The sequence below is a fragment of the Xylocopa sonorina genome, chromosome 9 (genome assembly GCF_050948175.1).
Source record: "Xylocopa sonorina isolate GNS202 chromosome 9, iyXylSono1_principal, whole genome shotgun sequence".
NCBI lineage: Eukaryota > Metazoa > Arthropoda > Insecta > Hymenoptera > Apidae > Xylocopa > Xylocopa sonorina.
The window spans coordinates 9695530-9712534 of NC_135201.1; the positions used below are offsets into that span (position 1 = coordinate 9695530).

General features: G+C 38.3%; 2 protein-coding genes across 2 annotated transcripts in view; both read left to right on the plus strand.

The window, feature by feature from the left end:
• Positions 1 to 8654, plus strand: part of Fng (Fringe glycosyltransferase) — a 77130-nt gene extending 68476 nt beyond the window's left edge. Inside the window, exons 7-9 of the mRNA XM_076900781.1 lie at positions 3483 to 3648; positions 5652 to 5737; positions 8549 to 8654. Of these exons, the coding sequence (XP_076756896.1) occupies positions 3483 to 3648; positions 5652 to 5737; positions 8549 to 8606 (310 nt within the window). The 3' untranslated portion in view covers positions 8607 to 8654. The remainder of the gene's footprint in view (positions 1 to 3482; positions 3649 to 5651; positions 5738 to 8548) is intronic.
• The window catches only part of LOC143426990 (uncharacterized), a 316082-nt gene that overhangs the window by 54138 nt on the left and 244939 nt on the right, over positions 1 to 17005 (plus strand). The gene's annotated exons all lie outside the window — the stretch shown is intronic.

Consider the following 17005-nt stretch of genomic DNA (forward strand, 5'->3'; position numbering starts at 1 on the left):
TAATGTAAACAGCTATGTAACAATAAATACACAAATGGGGTTGCAAATTAAGAATTTTAAGGCTTGCATACTCAACCAAAGCAATCTTCGCAATTCATCAACTTATCCAACGACTCTCACCAATCAACCCAACCGCCCCATCGATTTTCAATCTCTCCAACGGTTTCCTTGAACAAAAAAAAACCTGCTTCCTTGGATTAACTCTTCGCTGGTGGAACAAGGCGTGGAAAATAATTTCAAGCTCGTCGAGGCGTGTCGCGACGCGTTAGGCTCGCGTGGCCCAAGCGGTCGACGATTCGCCACGCGTCCTGGAGAAACGGCGAGGGAACCACGGCCCAAAGCGGCTCCAACGCTCGATTAATCGCTCGAATTATCGCGTAATCGGTGGAAATTCGTTAACGGGCCAATGACGTATCGCTGGGGACCAGCACGGTCGGTTAATAAATGCGCGGCGGCTCGGTTTAATGCGAGTAACCAGTTCCAGGACGACGGAACGGGTGGCACGTCGACAGCTCCGAAGCAGAGGGCCACTCCAGCAGGTGCACACGCCTCGCCACGGCTAATCTGCATGCCTGGAATGCCGGTAAATTAAACACCAGACCCGTCCCCCTCGCGACCCGACAATTAAACCGGGCCTTCGTTACTTTCTCCTTATCTGATTCTAATACTTACGTCTCCTGGCCCAACGCGTCCTCCACTACTGTTTTCTTCCTTTTTTTATTTTGCGAGGATCGTTTTTGGGGACTTTCGAGGTAGAGATGTGTATGTAGGTGCTTTTTTGGTTCATAGACGGCGACTTGGTTTCACAAATTTGATTAGTTCTTCTTTAAACACTTTACTTTTGTTCGTTGTTATTGTTATATTTTTTTTAATAATATTTGAGAAGTTAGTTCTGTTTTATTGAAAAATACCTGGACCCAAATGTGTCCTCTACTACTGTTTTATTTTTTTTTTCTTTTGCATGGGTGGTTTTTTGGGACTTTCGAGGTAGAGATGTGTATGTAGGTGTTTTTGGGTTCATAGAAGGCGACTTGATTTCACAAATTTGGTAATTTTTTCTTTAAACACTTTACTTTTGTTCGTTGTTATTGTTATTATTTTTATATATATATTTGAGCAGTTAGTTCTGTTTTATTGAAAAAAACCTGGACCCAAATGTGTCCTCCACTACTGTTTTATTCTTTTTTTTCATTTTGTATAGATGGTTTTTTGGGACTTTCGAGGTAGAGATGTGTATGTAGGTGTTTTTGGGTTCATAGAAGGCGACTTGGTTTCACAAATTTGATTAGTTTTTCTTCAGATACTTTACTTTTGTTCGTTGTTATTATTTTTTTATATATATTTGAGAAGTCAGTTGTTCTGTTTAATTGAAAAAAAAACCTGGACACAAACGTGTCCTCTACTGCTGTTTTTTTTTTCTTCTCAACGGATGGTTTTTCAGGACCTTTAAAGTAGAAACATGTATATAGGTATTTTTTGGTTCATAGAAATAAGCAACTTGTTTTCACGTTTTTTTTACAGAAACCAAATCTTCAAAAGAAACTTGATTACGTTTTTTCTTCAAATACTTCGTTTTTATTTATTGTTATTATTATTTTATATTAGTAATATTATTTAAGAAGTCAGTTGTTCCGTTTTATTGAAAAAAAAAGCTTGAAGGCGAACGTTTCGAGGAACTGTTCACTGTCGAGAGGGTTGGTCGAGTACAGCCAGCCAGGTGGTACTTTTTGCGATCGATTTGGAACCGGTTGCTGGAGCGATAAAACTGTTTATGCGTGTCTCTTTGGTTGGTAATATATTTAGGATAACCGCAATGGGCTGTTCGCGATTCATTCGTATGGAAATGGAGTTTGTTTTGAGCCAACAAAATTGTTGCGTCCCAGCGAACGTGTAACACAATATTCGTGCACGCTTTTAAATCGCAACACTACTTTGTTTCTCTCTCATCATCCTTTCATCGCTGTACAAATTTCAATTAAACCAAATGAATCAACATTTCCATAGAAATACTTGTTATATTAATTATTACAATTAAGCAAGCTTGCGTTCCCATACTTTCGAACGACGATCCACAGATTCGATGTAAAAAAGAAATAACAGCGTGGAAAGCACAGAAAGGGTGGCAACTTCCGGTCGATCTTAATTGCGCGTGCGTGTCTCTGATGGCGCGCCAAAAGTTCGCGTGACTTTCGCCGTATCTCGAGGCTCAATTTACTTGTCGCACCAGTCACCAGAGGGGGTTGCACGCGTCCCTGAACTCGTTGGAATTAGTCGACAATCCCAAACACACGACAGAGTGTTCTCCATCGTCTCTCAGTTAAACAGAAATACAGCAATCTCTCTCCTCGATGCAAAAAAGGTAAACACAAAACCGTATATCTAAATAAATATCAAGCACAAGATTTGTAACGCTCGCAGATTTCCTGGATACTCGTTCACACATGAACGCGTGCGCTCTCATAGAAGTCGAGGATTTATCGTCTCTCAGGTATCCACGTTCCTCTTTCTTCTTAGACCACCCTAGACGCTAGTAATAAACAACAGATTACCCTAGAACGACGTGGGCGCGGTTCACGCAGTATAATCCGTGCCAAAAGGACGAAAAGGTATCGTTTGTGGAACATCTTCGTAATAATTCACGCGATGGTCAACGTTCGAGTGGATTCTGAATTTTTTCAGAAGCGTATCGCGTAATGGCGAACCCAGAAAAGATCGTGGAGCTTTTTAGTAGAGCTTGGCGAACGCCAGAAAGAAGGATTGATTTGTAGACTTTGCGATTATTTTATTCACTGTCGATTTCGCATTAAAATGGGCAATTTGCAAAGGCGGTAGTCGCGGTTCACGCAGTATACTTCGTGGCAAAAGGACGAAAAGGTATCGTTTGTGGAACATCTTCGTAATAATTCACGCGATGGTCAACGTTCGAGTGGATTCTGAATTTTTTCAGAAGCGTATCGCGTAATGGCGAACCAAGAGAAGATCGTGGAACTGTTTAGTAGAGCTTGGCGAACGCCAGAAAGAAGGATTGATTTGTAGACTTTGCGATTATTTTATTCACTGTCGATTTTGCATTAAAATGGGCAATTTGCAAAGGCGGTGGTCGCGGTTCACGCAGTATATTCCATGGTAAAAGGACGAAAAGGTATCGCTTGTGGAACATCTTTGTAATAATTCACGCGATGGTCAACATTCGAGTGGATTCTGAATTTTTTCAGAAGCGTATCGCGTAATGGCGAACCCAGAAAAGATCGTGGAGCTTTTTAGAGGAGCTTGGCGAACGCCAGGGTCGACGACCCTTTTACATGCGCGCGTAACTCGAAGTTTTGCTCGTAGACGAGAGTAAGAAGGATTGATTTGTAGACTTTGCGATTATTTCATTCACTGTCGAGGTTGCATTGAAACGGGCAATTTGCAAAGGCGGTGGTCGCGGCTGTTGGGTAATTGAAACGAGCCACTAACGATTGTACGCGTTCGTTTCGCAGAGGCGGGAAGTTCATCACCGTTGGCGACAGAATCAGGCTGCCAGACGATGTCACCATGGGATACATTATCGAGTACCTGTTGAAGAAGCAGCTGACCGTCGTCGAGCAGTTTCATTCTCATCTGGAGCCGATGAAGTTTCTTAACAAGGACACTTTTGGCGAGCAGGTAATTTATTGGTTTTTTTTTTTAATTCGTATGCAGGGTTGCTTAATGCAATTTTGTAACTAATGGTGATTCCAGCGTTTTGTAAATTTTTATTTTGACGCCCTCTGATACCATAAAATGTTTGATTATCCCAAGAAATTATATTTTGACGCGCGTGCTTTTGTTATTCGTAATTGCAAGTTTAGGCAATTTTTAAATTTCCAATTCAGTGGTTTGATAGCAATCGACAATTCTATGTTCCTCTATTCACAATTCTAAATACGAAAAATTCCACTGAATGCAATTTCAAATGTGTACTGATCCAAATTTGCAACTCGAAACGCATGCAGTTCAATAACTTGCAATTTTAATAATTTAATTTCCTCTATTGCAATCTTGAAATTCTACGATTTCCACAGCCGACTAATTCGCATGTTACTCTCTGAAATAAAAAATAACGCAATTCCAAATGTGTACAGCTGGAAATTTACAACTCGAAACGCATGTGGCTTGCAATTTTAATAATTCCTTAATTCCATTGATCCTGAAATTCTACAATTCCCAACAACTCGAAGCGCATGCGGTTCCATGGTTTGCGATTTTACATTTAAAAAATTTCTCGATTGCAATGCTTGCGATTCTGACTTAATCAATCGCATCTCAATCATTTCTCGATTCCATTGATCCTAAAATTCTAAAATTTCCATAGCCAACTGATTCACGCATCGCTGTCTAAACCAAAAATCAACGCAACTCCATCGACCCTCCACAAGTCAAGCTACACGAATACCTTCAAAAAATTCCTGGATACCAACGACAAAGTCGCGATCCTCGTCCACAGTCCACATAAATCGTACGTACCACGTACGCGTTCAATCTCAGTCGACGGTGATTAATTGATCCGGTACGAGGCGGGGGATTAAAAAGAGCTTAACCTTAAACCAGACGGCCAGGAGGACGCGGGTGGGAAGAATTAAGATCGTACGGGTCGCAGTGTGAAGTCTAATCACGGGTAATAGAATAATCCATGCGATGAATCACTGTGGCTACCTTTCCACGAGCGAACAATGACCATTGATTCAGCCATCGCTCGCGGTTCTCCGTTGTCCAGAAATTATTCAACACCGTCTCACTGGAGAATCGACTTGCTGCGAGCAGGTGATCGCTTCGTCTTTTCGTGCACCATCTATCGTTATACGATATTACATGGTTACTTTGCGAGTTCCTGTACCTTGATGATCGATCGTGATAATCGAGCTTCGTTCGAATTTTAATGAACTCATGGATCGTTTGTTTTATTTATTTCAATTCGATCGCGTTCAGAAATCGAACTCGAGTTTGGTTATATTGAGAAATGGGGATTCTAGTTTGGGTTGGGATTAAGGGGATTTTTCTTTAGAATCGAGGGAAGAAATTCAGTGGAAGATGCTTCAACGCACGATTTCGTCTAGTTTCAGTCGAATTTCAATGAACTCGCGGCTCGTTTTATTTATTTAAATTTGCTCGCGTTAATAAATTGCATTCGATTTCGACTATCTCGAGAAATGGAAATTCTACTTTAGCTGGAATTGAGAAAGATTTCTCTCCATTTCTTAGAAATGGAGAACATTCGTGTTTCTTTAGAATCGAGGAAAGAAATTCAGTGGCAGGCGCTTTGACGAGCAATTTCGTCGAGCTTCGAAAGCTGACGGGGTCGAAACGAAGCGGATCGAAATTTTCCATCGCGTTCGCGTAACCGTATCGTATCGTAATCGTATCGCGGCTCGAAGTGCTCGGTGAAGAAATATTTTCGCAACGCTCGTGGGCAGAACACGACCAGGCATTCGTTCTCGCGTTTCAACGCGGCCACTTTCGGCTTCGCAGGCGAAAATCAGCGTGTTATCGCGTTCCAACGTGGCGTCGATGGACTGGCTGTGTCCTCGCGCGTTTTCCTTTCTCTCTCGTCTGCGTTTGCAATTTTTTCAGCGCCCAGCACTTCTTATCACGAGCGCTAATTCGTGGCTGGTTGTTTCCGTCTGTTGCAGGTGTCGTTCAGCTACTCGAAGGGGCCCAGGGACGAGTGGAACATCCTGAAGATCGACGGTTTCGATATGAAGGACGATCCGAAAAGGTGCGTGGTAATTTATTGCAATTCCTTTTTACCGCTCGGGTGCCAGACGGCGCGATCCTTCTGTTTGGTGCTTCGCAGGAACGATAACGGGAGATTTTGGGGTGATAAGTCCAAGAGACAGCGCTGTCTTGGTGCTTGGAATCTGTAGATGTAGAAATTGAGAAGTGCTGTCGTGGTGCTTGAAATTTGTAGATGTAGAAATTGAGAAGCGCCATCGAGGTGTTTGGAAGTTTGCAATGTAGAAATTGAGAGAGGTGTCATCATGCTCTATGGCAGTTTTAGATGCAGAAATTGAGAAGTGCTATTGAGGTGCTTGGGATTTTTAAACGTAGAAATTGAGAAGTGCCATCGAGGTGCTTGGGATCTTTAGATATAGAAATTGAGAAGAGCCATCGCGGTGCTTGGAACTTTGAAATGTAGAAATTGAGAATTGCCGTCGAGGTGCTTGGGATTTTTAAACGTAGAAATTGAGAAGTGCCATCGAGGTGCTTGGAACCTTAAAACGTAGAAATTAAGATGTGCCATCGAGGTGCTTGGAACTTTGAAACATAGAAATTGAGAATTGCCATCGAGTTGCTTGGAACTTCGAAACGTAGAAATTGAGAAGTGCCATCGTGATGCTTGGAACTTCGATAACTAGAAATTACAACTTGAATCAAACTCGAAAGAAATTCCCTTCATCCCCAATTCATCCATCGCTCACACCCTCTTCATTCTTCTTCACCCTCCCAACGGAAGCGCTCAAAATGGGTGACGATCCTTCACGCAGCCCCATAATTTATGCCCTTCACGTACCACATCGAGCAAAACGAAGCAAACTCCGTAACTTAGGCTCATAAAAAAAAGAGAAGAAAGAGTAATTAGCAGTATACCAGCTGCATATACAGTGTGACTCCCAAACCATGACTCAAGAGTACTTTACACTATTTTCTACATCTCACAAATTATCCATTTCAGACTTTACATTGTCAAAAAAAGTACATCACTGTATCATACTCTAAAAACCATGCAACAATATTTGTCCAAAACATTTTCTTCTATACTCAACTATTAAGTAATCATTTCGCGAGACACACAATAATCGTTTCTTATAGTACTTTAACCATCTAAAAAATTATCCATTTCAGACTTTACATTGTCAAAAAAAGTACATCACTGTATCGTACTCTAAAAACCATGCAACGATATTTGTCCAAACCATTTTCTTCTATACTCAACTATTTCGCAATCGTTTCGCGAGACTCACAGTAATCGTTTCGCAAGATTCACCCTGTATGCATCAGAGAAATATTCTCCACGCACCCTGTTCGCCTCTCGCGCAGAGGTGTCCATACCTCGTACATCATTTTCCTCGGCTGGAATCGCCTTGGTAATTGTTCTCCACGGCGGGCCACGAAAGCGGAAGGCTAACGACAAAGATGCCACCGTGCGCGCCGCCGTTAATTGACTTTATTGTAATTACCACTCTGCCCTGCGGGCCCATTTACGACCCTCGTTTCCCGTTCTTGCCATTTCTCCAGCTCCTCTCCCCACGTTTTTCGACGCCTCTCTGTACACACGCTCCTCGATACCAATTTTTTTTTTTTTTGCACGCGAGGAAGCCCTTTCTATGAATATTAACGAAGAACTGGTTCTGTGAAGGTGTTGGTTGTTTGGGTGAAAAAGAAAGCGTGGCTTCTTTCGTTTTCCACGGAATCTATCGATTCGAGGTCTTCTGAAGTGGTTTTTGGTGGAAATTGGGGATGAAAATTGGACTTCAATGCGCGTTTTTGTATTATTCTATGTAATTTGTAGAGTAATTGTAATTGTAATATTTTGAATTTATAGTGTAACGTTTGATGAACGTGTAATTCAGCTAACGATATTCTAAATTAAAGCGAGTTTCATTTCGAAGACAGCGTCAACGATATTCAAATTTCTGCCAATTCTACATCGCACACCCTCGACTCTACGATTCCAATTCCCAGGAAATTTCCAGCCATCAAAGTTCCGAATCGCACAGAGGCACTCGATCTAGATTAGAGATCGCGTGAAATGGCATCAGCTGATCAGAGATGTTCAGAATCACAAGTTCACCTTTAAATAGTTATTCATTGCGTGATACGAACGACAGACGAAATTCAGTGGATAATCAAAAAAAACTAATTACCAGATTTCGTGGTCCACTTGATGCTGAACAATTTTTGTTCGAACATTTTTTCGATATAACAAATGGTTAATGAATAAATTTAAGTTGAACAGCGTTAACTGACTCACTCTTACTGCTATATAAAAAGGATTTAATTAGTGTATTCAAATCACTCAGAGATGAAAACAAATTGTTCAGAGGTAAAGAGAACGTAGTTTTACAATTGTTAACGATTTTTTATACTGTTTTTGAGCAAAATTAAGAACCTACCTCTTCAAGATATCAGAAGTTCATGCTTAAACCACTACTCATCGTGTGACGTGAATAACAGACGAAACAGTAGATAATAAAAAAAACTAATTACTACATTTCGTGGTCCACTTGATGCTGAACAACTTTTGTTCGAACATTTTTTCGATATAACAAATAGTTGCTGAACAAATTTACCATTAAATAACTCACCCTTACTGCTATATAAAAACAATTTAGTCATTGCATTAAAATTACTCAGAGACAAAAACAAGTTGTTCAAACATAAAGAAAACGTAGTTTTACAAACATTAGGGACCTTTCGCATCGTTTCTGAGCAAAATTAAAAATCCACCCCCTGAAGATATTCTTCGAGCAGCGCTCTTTGTGGCCAGAGTTCCACGTCGACGTGTCGATGTATGTTTTAATTACAGATTCAGATCGATCCACTGCCACCTGTTCCCCCACGTGTCCAATTGCCCGCACAGATGATGACCAGCAGGAGAAATTGACCCTTGAAGAAGAGGAAACTCGCGAGATTCGCTCGCGTCGAGGGTGCGCAACGTCCTCGAAGAGGTCCATCTCATTCAATTCTGTATTTATACCAATTGGACGTTGTCGCGTTTGTTATTGCGATATCTTTGTCCACATTTTCGTCCACACTCTCTGTACATACATAAATGTAGATACATTTTATTGATACGCGTCAAAGGATTCGAGAACGGTTTTTAACCGAGGAAGGTTAATTCTTTAGTTTATTTTAACCAGTTAAGTGTGGAATTTAGTTTCAAAAGATCAGCACAGGAATTCAAAACAAGCAATGACGTAACAATTCGTTTCTGAATACGCTATTCTTACTGAAAGCTTGGAAATTGTTAAGAAATAATAAAATACACGAACAAGAAAAATTGAAAATGGCAAAAATAGGAAATAGTTTACAAAATTTAATTAATTAATTAAATAATATTGTTATTACATTTTATCGAGATTTCACACGTCGTTAATTTTTTATTTCACACGTCGAACGCACTTAACTGGTTAATTAGTGATTTCGAAGCGTTGCGCTGGGTTACTTGTAATTAAAAATCGATTTTAAGTCACAATGTCTGCATTAAGTGCTTCGTCGAATTTTTTATTCGAAAAGATTAATCAATTTTCAATTGAAATTAGGCGACTGGCGTGGTGCCTGAAGGGTTGTATTCAAGGGTTAATTAAAACCCTTACGGATGTAGAATTCGACAGAGATCCAGCGCAGGGGTTACCTCGTCCTCCAAATTGTAATTATATGTATATGCAGTGTTCTAATTGTAATCATAGTATTTTATACGTGTCACGATTGAACTTTGGGGTTGCGTTCTTATATCTGAACTGTAAACGTCGTCTTCTGATTGTATATAAAATAACGTAGAGTTAGTCGATGGTTTTTTATGTATATAATTATATATAAAAGGAATTGTAAAACTGCGCGCCAGGAGTTATCCTTCGATAACGATTTTTAAAGGGAATTTCAAGAACGAAGCAACTGCGATCGATGTCTCGAGACGATTTGTCCTGTTTCTTTTAATTCCTTGGTTCACAAACACGTGTTTCGTGAAAACTCTCGTTAAATGGAATCGAGTGAGCTGTGAAAACAGAGGTTCGATCGATTGGTAACGCCTGGCGTATCGATTGTACCATAAAAGGGAGGAGAGATTTATTCGTCGACGTAACTGTCGTCGCGTGACGGAATTACCTTAAGCTAGTCTCTCGTGTAAAGGAACAGATGGTCGTACCATGTGATAATTTAACGGGTGTGTATTGGGTTCGCGTTCTCAGCGTCCTCCACGCTCCTCCATTCGAGCGGCGATAGGAACAACGATGATCCAAAGCGAATCGTTGTTCAAAGATCTCTGCGTGCACGTTGCGTGAATTACAAAATTCGTCTGACTCAAATTTTCGCGATAACAGAACGCGTTCTCCGTGGATAAGAAGGTTTGCAACATTTTGTGATAGAGACGAAGGGTATAGCAATTTTTGGAGAACAGTACCTTGCTGTTTTAGTTAAAAATTGGAAGAGGAATTTTTATGAGAACTATAATTATAGAATTAGTAAATGTACGCTCATTTGTGAGTCTCAGTGTACATTAAAAAAAAAATCAGACGCAGATTTCTATATATATATGTATATAAACTATTTCTGCATGTTTTTACCGCAACAGAAACAAATAAAAATCAAATTCCACAGTTTAAATTGTCAACAACAAAAAAAAAGAAGAGGAACAAAACTATGCTACATGGAATTTGAATATTTTATATGCAAACGTGCGACGATTATTTAAAAATCGAAGGGTGGAGGCAGCAATGTTCTTCGCACTGCGTCTGGTTTTACTGTTCTTGTTCGCTGTTGAAAGAATCGGTGTGCAATAATCGCGATACACGAGAAAAGTGGCGAGGACGAATATCGACGTGTATCGACGAGCAACAGTCGGACTAATTAGTAGCGCACCTGTTGCATCAGGTGAAAGAGAAAGAAATGGAACGAAAAAGCAAAAAAAAAAAAGAAATAGAATCGCGAGTTCTGGCGAACGAAATCAGAGAACTCTTGCGGATGTACGACTATGTACCTTGTAACAATGAGGTTTTATATAATACACGGTATCCATTGTATCCCAGACGCTGATCTAACCGTTTCCCATCGCGATTCCGTTTCCTGTTCCCTCGTCGACGGGAACTGTTCACTTTCTCGAGTCAAAGTCTCTCTTTCCTGGCTAATTTTTATTTATCTACCTTAATAATACATAATTGAACTTAAAATTGAAAGTTTTCGTTGCTACAAATAACAATTTGCATGATTTCAGAGAACTGTGTAAGATTGAGTCGTCGAGAGTCGTCAGAGAACGCAACGAGAGTCCTGCGATTCAAATGGAACGAGAATCGCGGGGGTATTTGAAATTTCGAGATATCGAATGATTCGAATGAAATTCCTATCCAAGTATCTCCATCTGTCCTCGTCTGGAAGCGACTAATCACGAAGTCGGTAAAGCTGCTTTCTTTCGTCTCCTTTCTCCAGTCTTCAACAACTCAACCAGTTATTTTTTACTGATAATTCATCGAGAAACACGTTAAAGAGCCTTCAACAGTGAGAATAAATAATATAACGTTTAATGTTAACAAATGGCTCGACGATGAGAAATACTGATCATCGATTGCAAAGAAATTTTAAGGTAAGTCGTTGGTCGATAAGGTTGAGAAACGCTTATCGATAGCCTCTTTTTACTCACACTCGTTAATTAATTTTATCTTATTAAAAAGACACCAGTACACCACTGGAATTAGTAATATTGAATCATTAGAAAGCTACTGTTTCATGTAGTTTTTATAAACGAACCCCTTAATGCATACTTCTCTGAATACACCAAAGAAGAACTCTGCATTCCCACAAGTGTCCTAGCAAAGTAATTTTCACTTCGTATACACTATTTAAGAACAAACTTAAAAAAACACTAGTACATCACTGGAATCAATAATATTAAATCATTAGAAATTTACTATTTCGTGGATTACAATTTTTTGCAGTTTTTATAAACGAACCCCTTAATGCATACTTCTCTGAATACACCAAAGAAGAACTCTGCATTCCCACAAGTGTCCTAGCAAAGTAATTCTCACTTAGTACACGCTACTTAAGAACAAACTTATAAAAACATTTTCTACTTAATCAAAAATTTTTATCATATACTTCCATCGCTCTATGCACACAAAAATGTAATTAATCATTCACGTACCTCCATTCTCATTTCTGTATTTACACAAACACCCTATATAAAAGTTCGAAATCCTCGAGCATATATTATCCGTATCATTCACCAGGGACTCATCTCTATTTCAGAGAAGAAACTTACGATCCCATCGTGGGTCCTGGCGAGTCGCTCTTCGCGATTGCTTTTTCACTCGTGCACCACAGGAAGACGTGCAGAGGCGCGTGCACCACCGGAAGTGCATCGCAGGCTGCATAACCGCGGCACATATTTACTCGTGGCTCTTTGCAAAAATTTATTTGGCCGTCTCGAGGGTTGGTATTCGAGTTATTTCTCGCTGCGATCTTTTTTCTCGCTTCCACGTTAGTTTGAAATTTCCCTCGAAGCGTTTCTTTCTCGTTCGATACACATTCGAACCGGAAGCGTGCACCAGACGCGCATCGCAGGCCTGTTGAATTCCTTATGATCGCTGGGTATGATTTCTTAACGAGACATGCTTCTTCTTTACTTTTTTCTGAAACATGAAATTTCAGAGTAGTGTTCTGAAGTTATTTTGTATATTTGTGAGAGTTCGTTTCATGGAGTTGCAAAGGGTTAAGGTGTATTTCATATAGTTTTTCATGTTTCAAAATGGTTGCAATTATTTCATATATTTATAAGAATTTTCAAGATAGAAGCATTTGAAATTATTTCATATATTTATAAGAATTTTCAAGATAGAAGCATTTGAAATTATTTCATATATTTATAAGAATTTTCAAGATCGAAGCATTTGAAATTATTTCATATATTTATAAGAATTTTCAAGATAGAAGCATTTGAAATTATTTCATATATTTATAAGAATTTTCAAGATAGAAGCATTTGAAATTATTTCATATATTTATAAGAATTCCTTTCATGGAGTTGTAAAGGGTTAAGATATATTTTATATATTTTTTCATATTTCAAGATGGAAGCATTTGAATTCATTTCATAGAGTTACAAAGGGTTAAGATATATTTTTTCATGTCCCAAAATGCCTTTGAAATTATTTCACATACTTATAAGAATTCGTTTTATGAACTTGCAAAGGGTTAAGATATATTTTACATATTTTTTCATGCTTCAAGATGGAAGCATTTGCTGCAATTATTTCATACATTTATAAGAATTCGTTTCACAGAGTTGCAAAGGACTAAGACACACTTTTTCATGTTACAAGATGGAAGCATCGCTAGCGATTGAAGACTGAACGCGTCTACTATCGTCGAAGAAAATTGAAAAAAGGCTCCTCGAGGTGGACTCTCTTTCGCAACACCCAGTACACGTGCCCAGGATCGAGGAGAAATGGGACGACGGGGCTGGAAATTGCAACGGGACAGAGGTCGGGACGCGAACGAAAGTTTTCCAATAAATGACGTTTACGTCGACCGTGCGCGTCTCCAGCTCGCGTGTCGCCATAGAAATATTGTAAAGAAATTTTCAGACGACCGATACGCCTTCCGCCCATCTCGTAGAATATTTATGAATCCTCGAAAGGCGGACAGTACGCGACGTGGATGGCGAGGAGGTGCGCGAGCCCTCTCGCGTTTATACGTCGCTCCATTTTCCCTCTCTCTCTCTCTCTCTCTCTCTTCGCCTCTCCACGCCTGTCACCCGAGCGTGAGCCCAATTTCGAATGGCTCCAGGACTGGACTCGGTTCTCCAGCCAATTTATGGCCAACTCTGCTCTAAGAGTTCGCGAGTCTCTCGCAAAAATTGAAAATCCACTGCGAAACTGTTGGAACCAGGCAGTTTGCTCAGTGAAAACGTTTCACGAATTAAGTCTGGCTTCGTGCACGTTCCCTCTCGTAATCGATACTGAGTATATAACGCGTGTATCCATCTTCTCGTTCGTTATTGCGAGTCCAGGACCAAACCAGAGGGTCCTTCCTATTCTATTTCTCGCGTTTAGGGATGAATCTCACGCAATGGTTCGAGTTTTCAGAGTTGCTTTTTGTGTAATAGGGTTTATCGAAGGAAATTTAATTTTTATGGCGAGTTAGATATTTGGTCGAGGGTTGGAAGAAGGGGTAAGGACATATTTGGTCGCAGACCAGTGACGTAAGAGGCTGCAGTTAGTGGATTCTGCGTGAAGGGGATGATGTAAGAACTGGAGAGTTTGATTATCTTGCAATTTGGAAATATTCTTTCCTGGTTTTTTTCTAATATATGTATACGTAATTGGAGAGTTTAATTATCTTATAATTAGTAATAAAATATAATTATTATATATTATATTATAAATAATTATATATAAAAGGGGATGATGTAAGAACTGGAGAGTTTGATTATCTTGCAATTTGGAAATATTCTTTCCTGGTTTTTTTTTCTAATATATGTATATGTAACTGGAGAGTTTAATTATCTTATAATTAGTAATAAAATATAATTATTATATATTATATTATAAATAATTATATATAAAAGGGGATGATGTAAGAACTAGAGAGTTTGATTATCTTGTAATTTGGAAATATTCTTTTCTGCTTTTTTTTCTAATATATGTATATATGTAACTGGAGAGTTTAATTATCTTATAATTAGTAATAAAATATAGTTATTATATATTATATTAAATAATTATATATACATATATATTAGAAAAAAAAGCAGAAAAGAATATTTCCAAATTATAAGATAGTTAAACTCTAGATAGAGTAAGAAGAGAAACATTTAGAGGGTTACAGAATTCTTTTGGATGGTTTGCTTCTTATTTTATGGGATAATTGTGTGATCGAGTGGGGATAGAAATATTTAAAGGGCTCTAGAATTTTGTTAGGGGTTGTATATATATTAGAAAAAATTAATTATATATTTATATATTAGAAAAAAAACAGAAAAGAATATATATATATATATATATATACAACAATCAAATATAGAAATATACAGACACCTAAATCTAGCTTAAATATATTTCTCTTATGATTTTTATATAGCAATACTTTGAAATATATTTCCATCTATTTTATTTTCTACATCTTTTCATTTATTCGTGTAATCTGCGGATCATGAAGTTCTTCAAGCTCTTCGAATAATTATTTCGTACGAAAATATTAAATATTCACAGATCATTTTTCTTCTCTGTTATAAATATGTTTTTAAATCCCTCGAGAAGAAATTTGATTCAGCGTTACGACTGAAACATTATTAAAATTTATAATAAAGAGCTCGTAACGCGTACGCTGTCGAGATGTTAAACATTCAGATATCGAATGCACTCGATGCGATGTTCACGAAAATATTAAATATTCACAGATCATTTTTCGTCTCTTTGAGAAGAAATTTGATTCAGCGTTACGACTGAAACATTATCAAACATTATAATAGAGAGCTCGAAACGCGTACGCTGTCGAGATGTTAACATTCAGATATCGAATGCACTCGATGCGATGTTCTTTCCGGGTGTCAGAGGGGTGCTCGAAGCACGTGTGTTTGTTATTGGATTTTTTTTCCACCCCTCCTGCTTCGAACGAGGGTGACAAGTGGCCCGGTTCGCATAGATGCGATCGAATGGCTGGAACGCGTGTCTGAGTGGATTCTAGAAATGCAAATGCAGCCTCGTTCTGACGCGTATATGCGTCTGGTTAATGAGTTTTAGTGTCTGACAATGAGAATCGAAACTGCGAACGCGTCGCAATTACTCTCCCTCTGTTTCTATTTTTTCTTTTTATTAACACAGTTGGTAAGTTTCTGCTGAAAATTCTCTGCAGATTTTTTTCTATTTAATTAATAATAATAATTATCTGTTGCTTTTTTCTGTGGTTCTTCTATTTTGTAATCTGAATACACGTTTATTGAATATTTACAATTTTAGTGCAGGCTTTAAATATTTGATTGTATTTATATTGGATTGTTTTATTTCGTTTTCTTTCCTTCTTTTCTTTTTATTAACCCAGTTGGAAATTGAAAATTTTCTGCAGATTTTTTTGTATTTAATTAACGATAATAATTGTCTGTTGCTTTTTTTTTTGGTTCTGCTATTTTGTAATGTGAAGCATGTTTATTGAATATTAACAATTTTAGTGCAGGCTTTGAACATTTTATTGTATTTATATTGGATTGTTTCATTTCGTTTCCATTTGTTTCAATTTTATGCTGTTTTATTTAATTCTTATTTGTCGCTGGTTTATTTAATTCCCATTTGCTTGTCGCGTTACTCTCCGTTCAATTTTCCATCTACTTTTTCTCTTCGCCCCGTTCCATTTTCATCCCTCGAATAATTAATTACTGAAATTATTCTCTCTCAATTTTAATGCACAGTACTAACATTACACATTGCGTAGAATTAAGAAGAGTTTGCAGATGAATTTAAATAATTTAACCAGTAAAGATTCTCAACGAATCCCTTAAGAACGACAGAAAATCACTAACAATGTTGCAAACAGTACATTCCTCGATTTAATCTAAGAAACTCGTCGACAGTTACGATTAAAACAACTGGAACGGTTATCCATTAATTAATCAGGGACAGATCCAATTATTTCGAATAATTATCGCGCACAGTCGCGTCTCGTGGGAGGCAAAAAAAAAAAAAAAAAAAAAAAAGAAACGCGACTCTCGTCTCGAAGAAAAGATTCGCGTCGATGGGGGTGAGAAATGGAAGCAGGTATTCGGGGTGGATGCTCGAATTATCTCGCGAAGGAGCAATCGTATCGCGATATCCAATTTGAATAATTACTAGCGGTGTAATTACACCCACCAGAGAGAGAGAGGGAGAGTGAGAGAGAGAGAGAGAGAGTGAGAGAGAGAGACTATTCCGTTTCGTGGGCTCCTTTGATGATTATTTCATAAAACCCCGCGAGAATCGCCGCTTTTCAACGGACAAATGAAAATTGGGTGACTCGACAACATTTCTGGCTAATTTCATTCTTTCTGCACGCTGTTAATTTGAAAATCGACGGCTTTTTAATTGAAACATCTTCTTTCAAAATAATCGTCATTCTACACTAATTATTACTACTTTTTGGGGTGGAAAAATGGAACATTTCTGGCTAATTTCATTCTTTCTACACGCTGTTAATTTGAAAATCGACAGTTCTCAAACTGAAACATTTTCTTTTTCCAAAAGAATCATCATTCTACACACATATACACTAATTATTACTACTATTTGGGGTGGAAAAATTG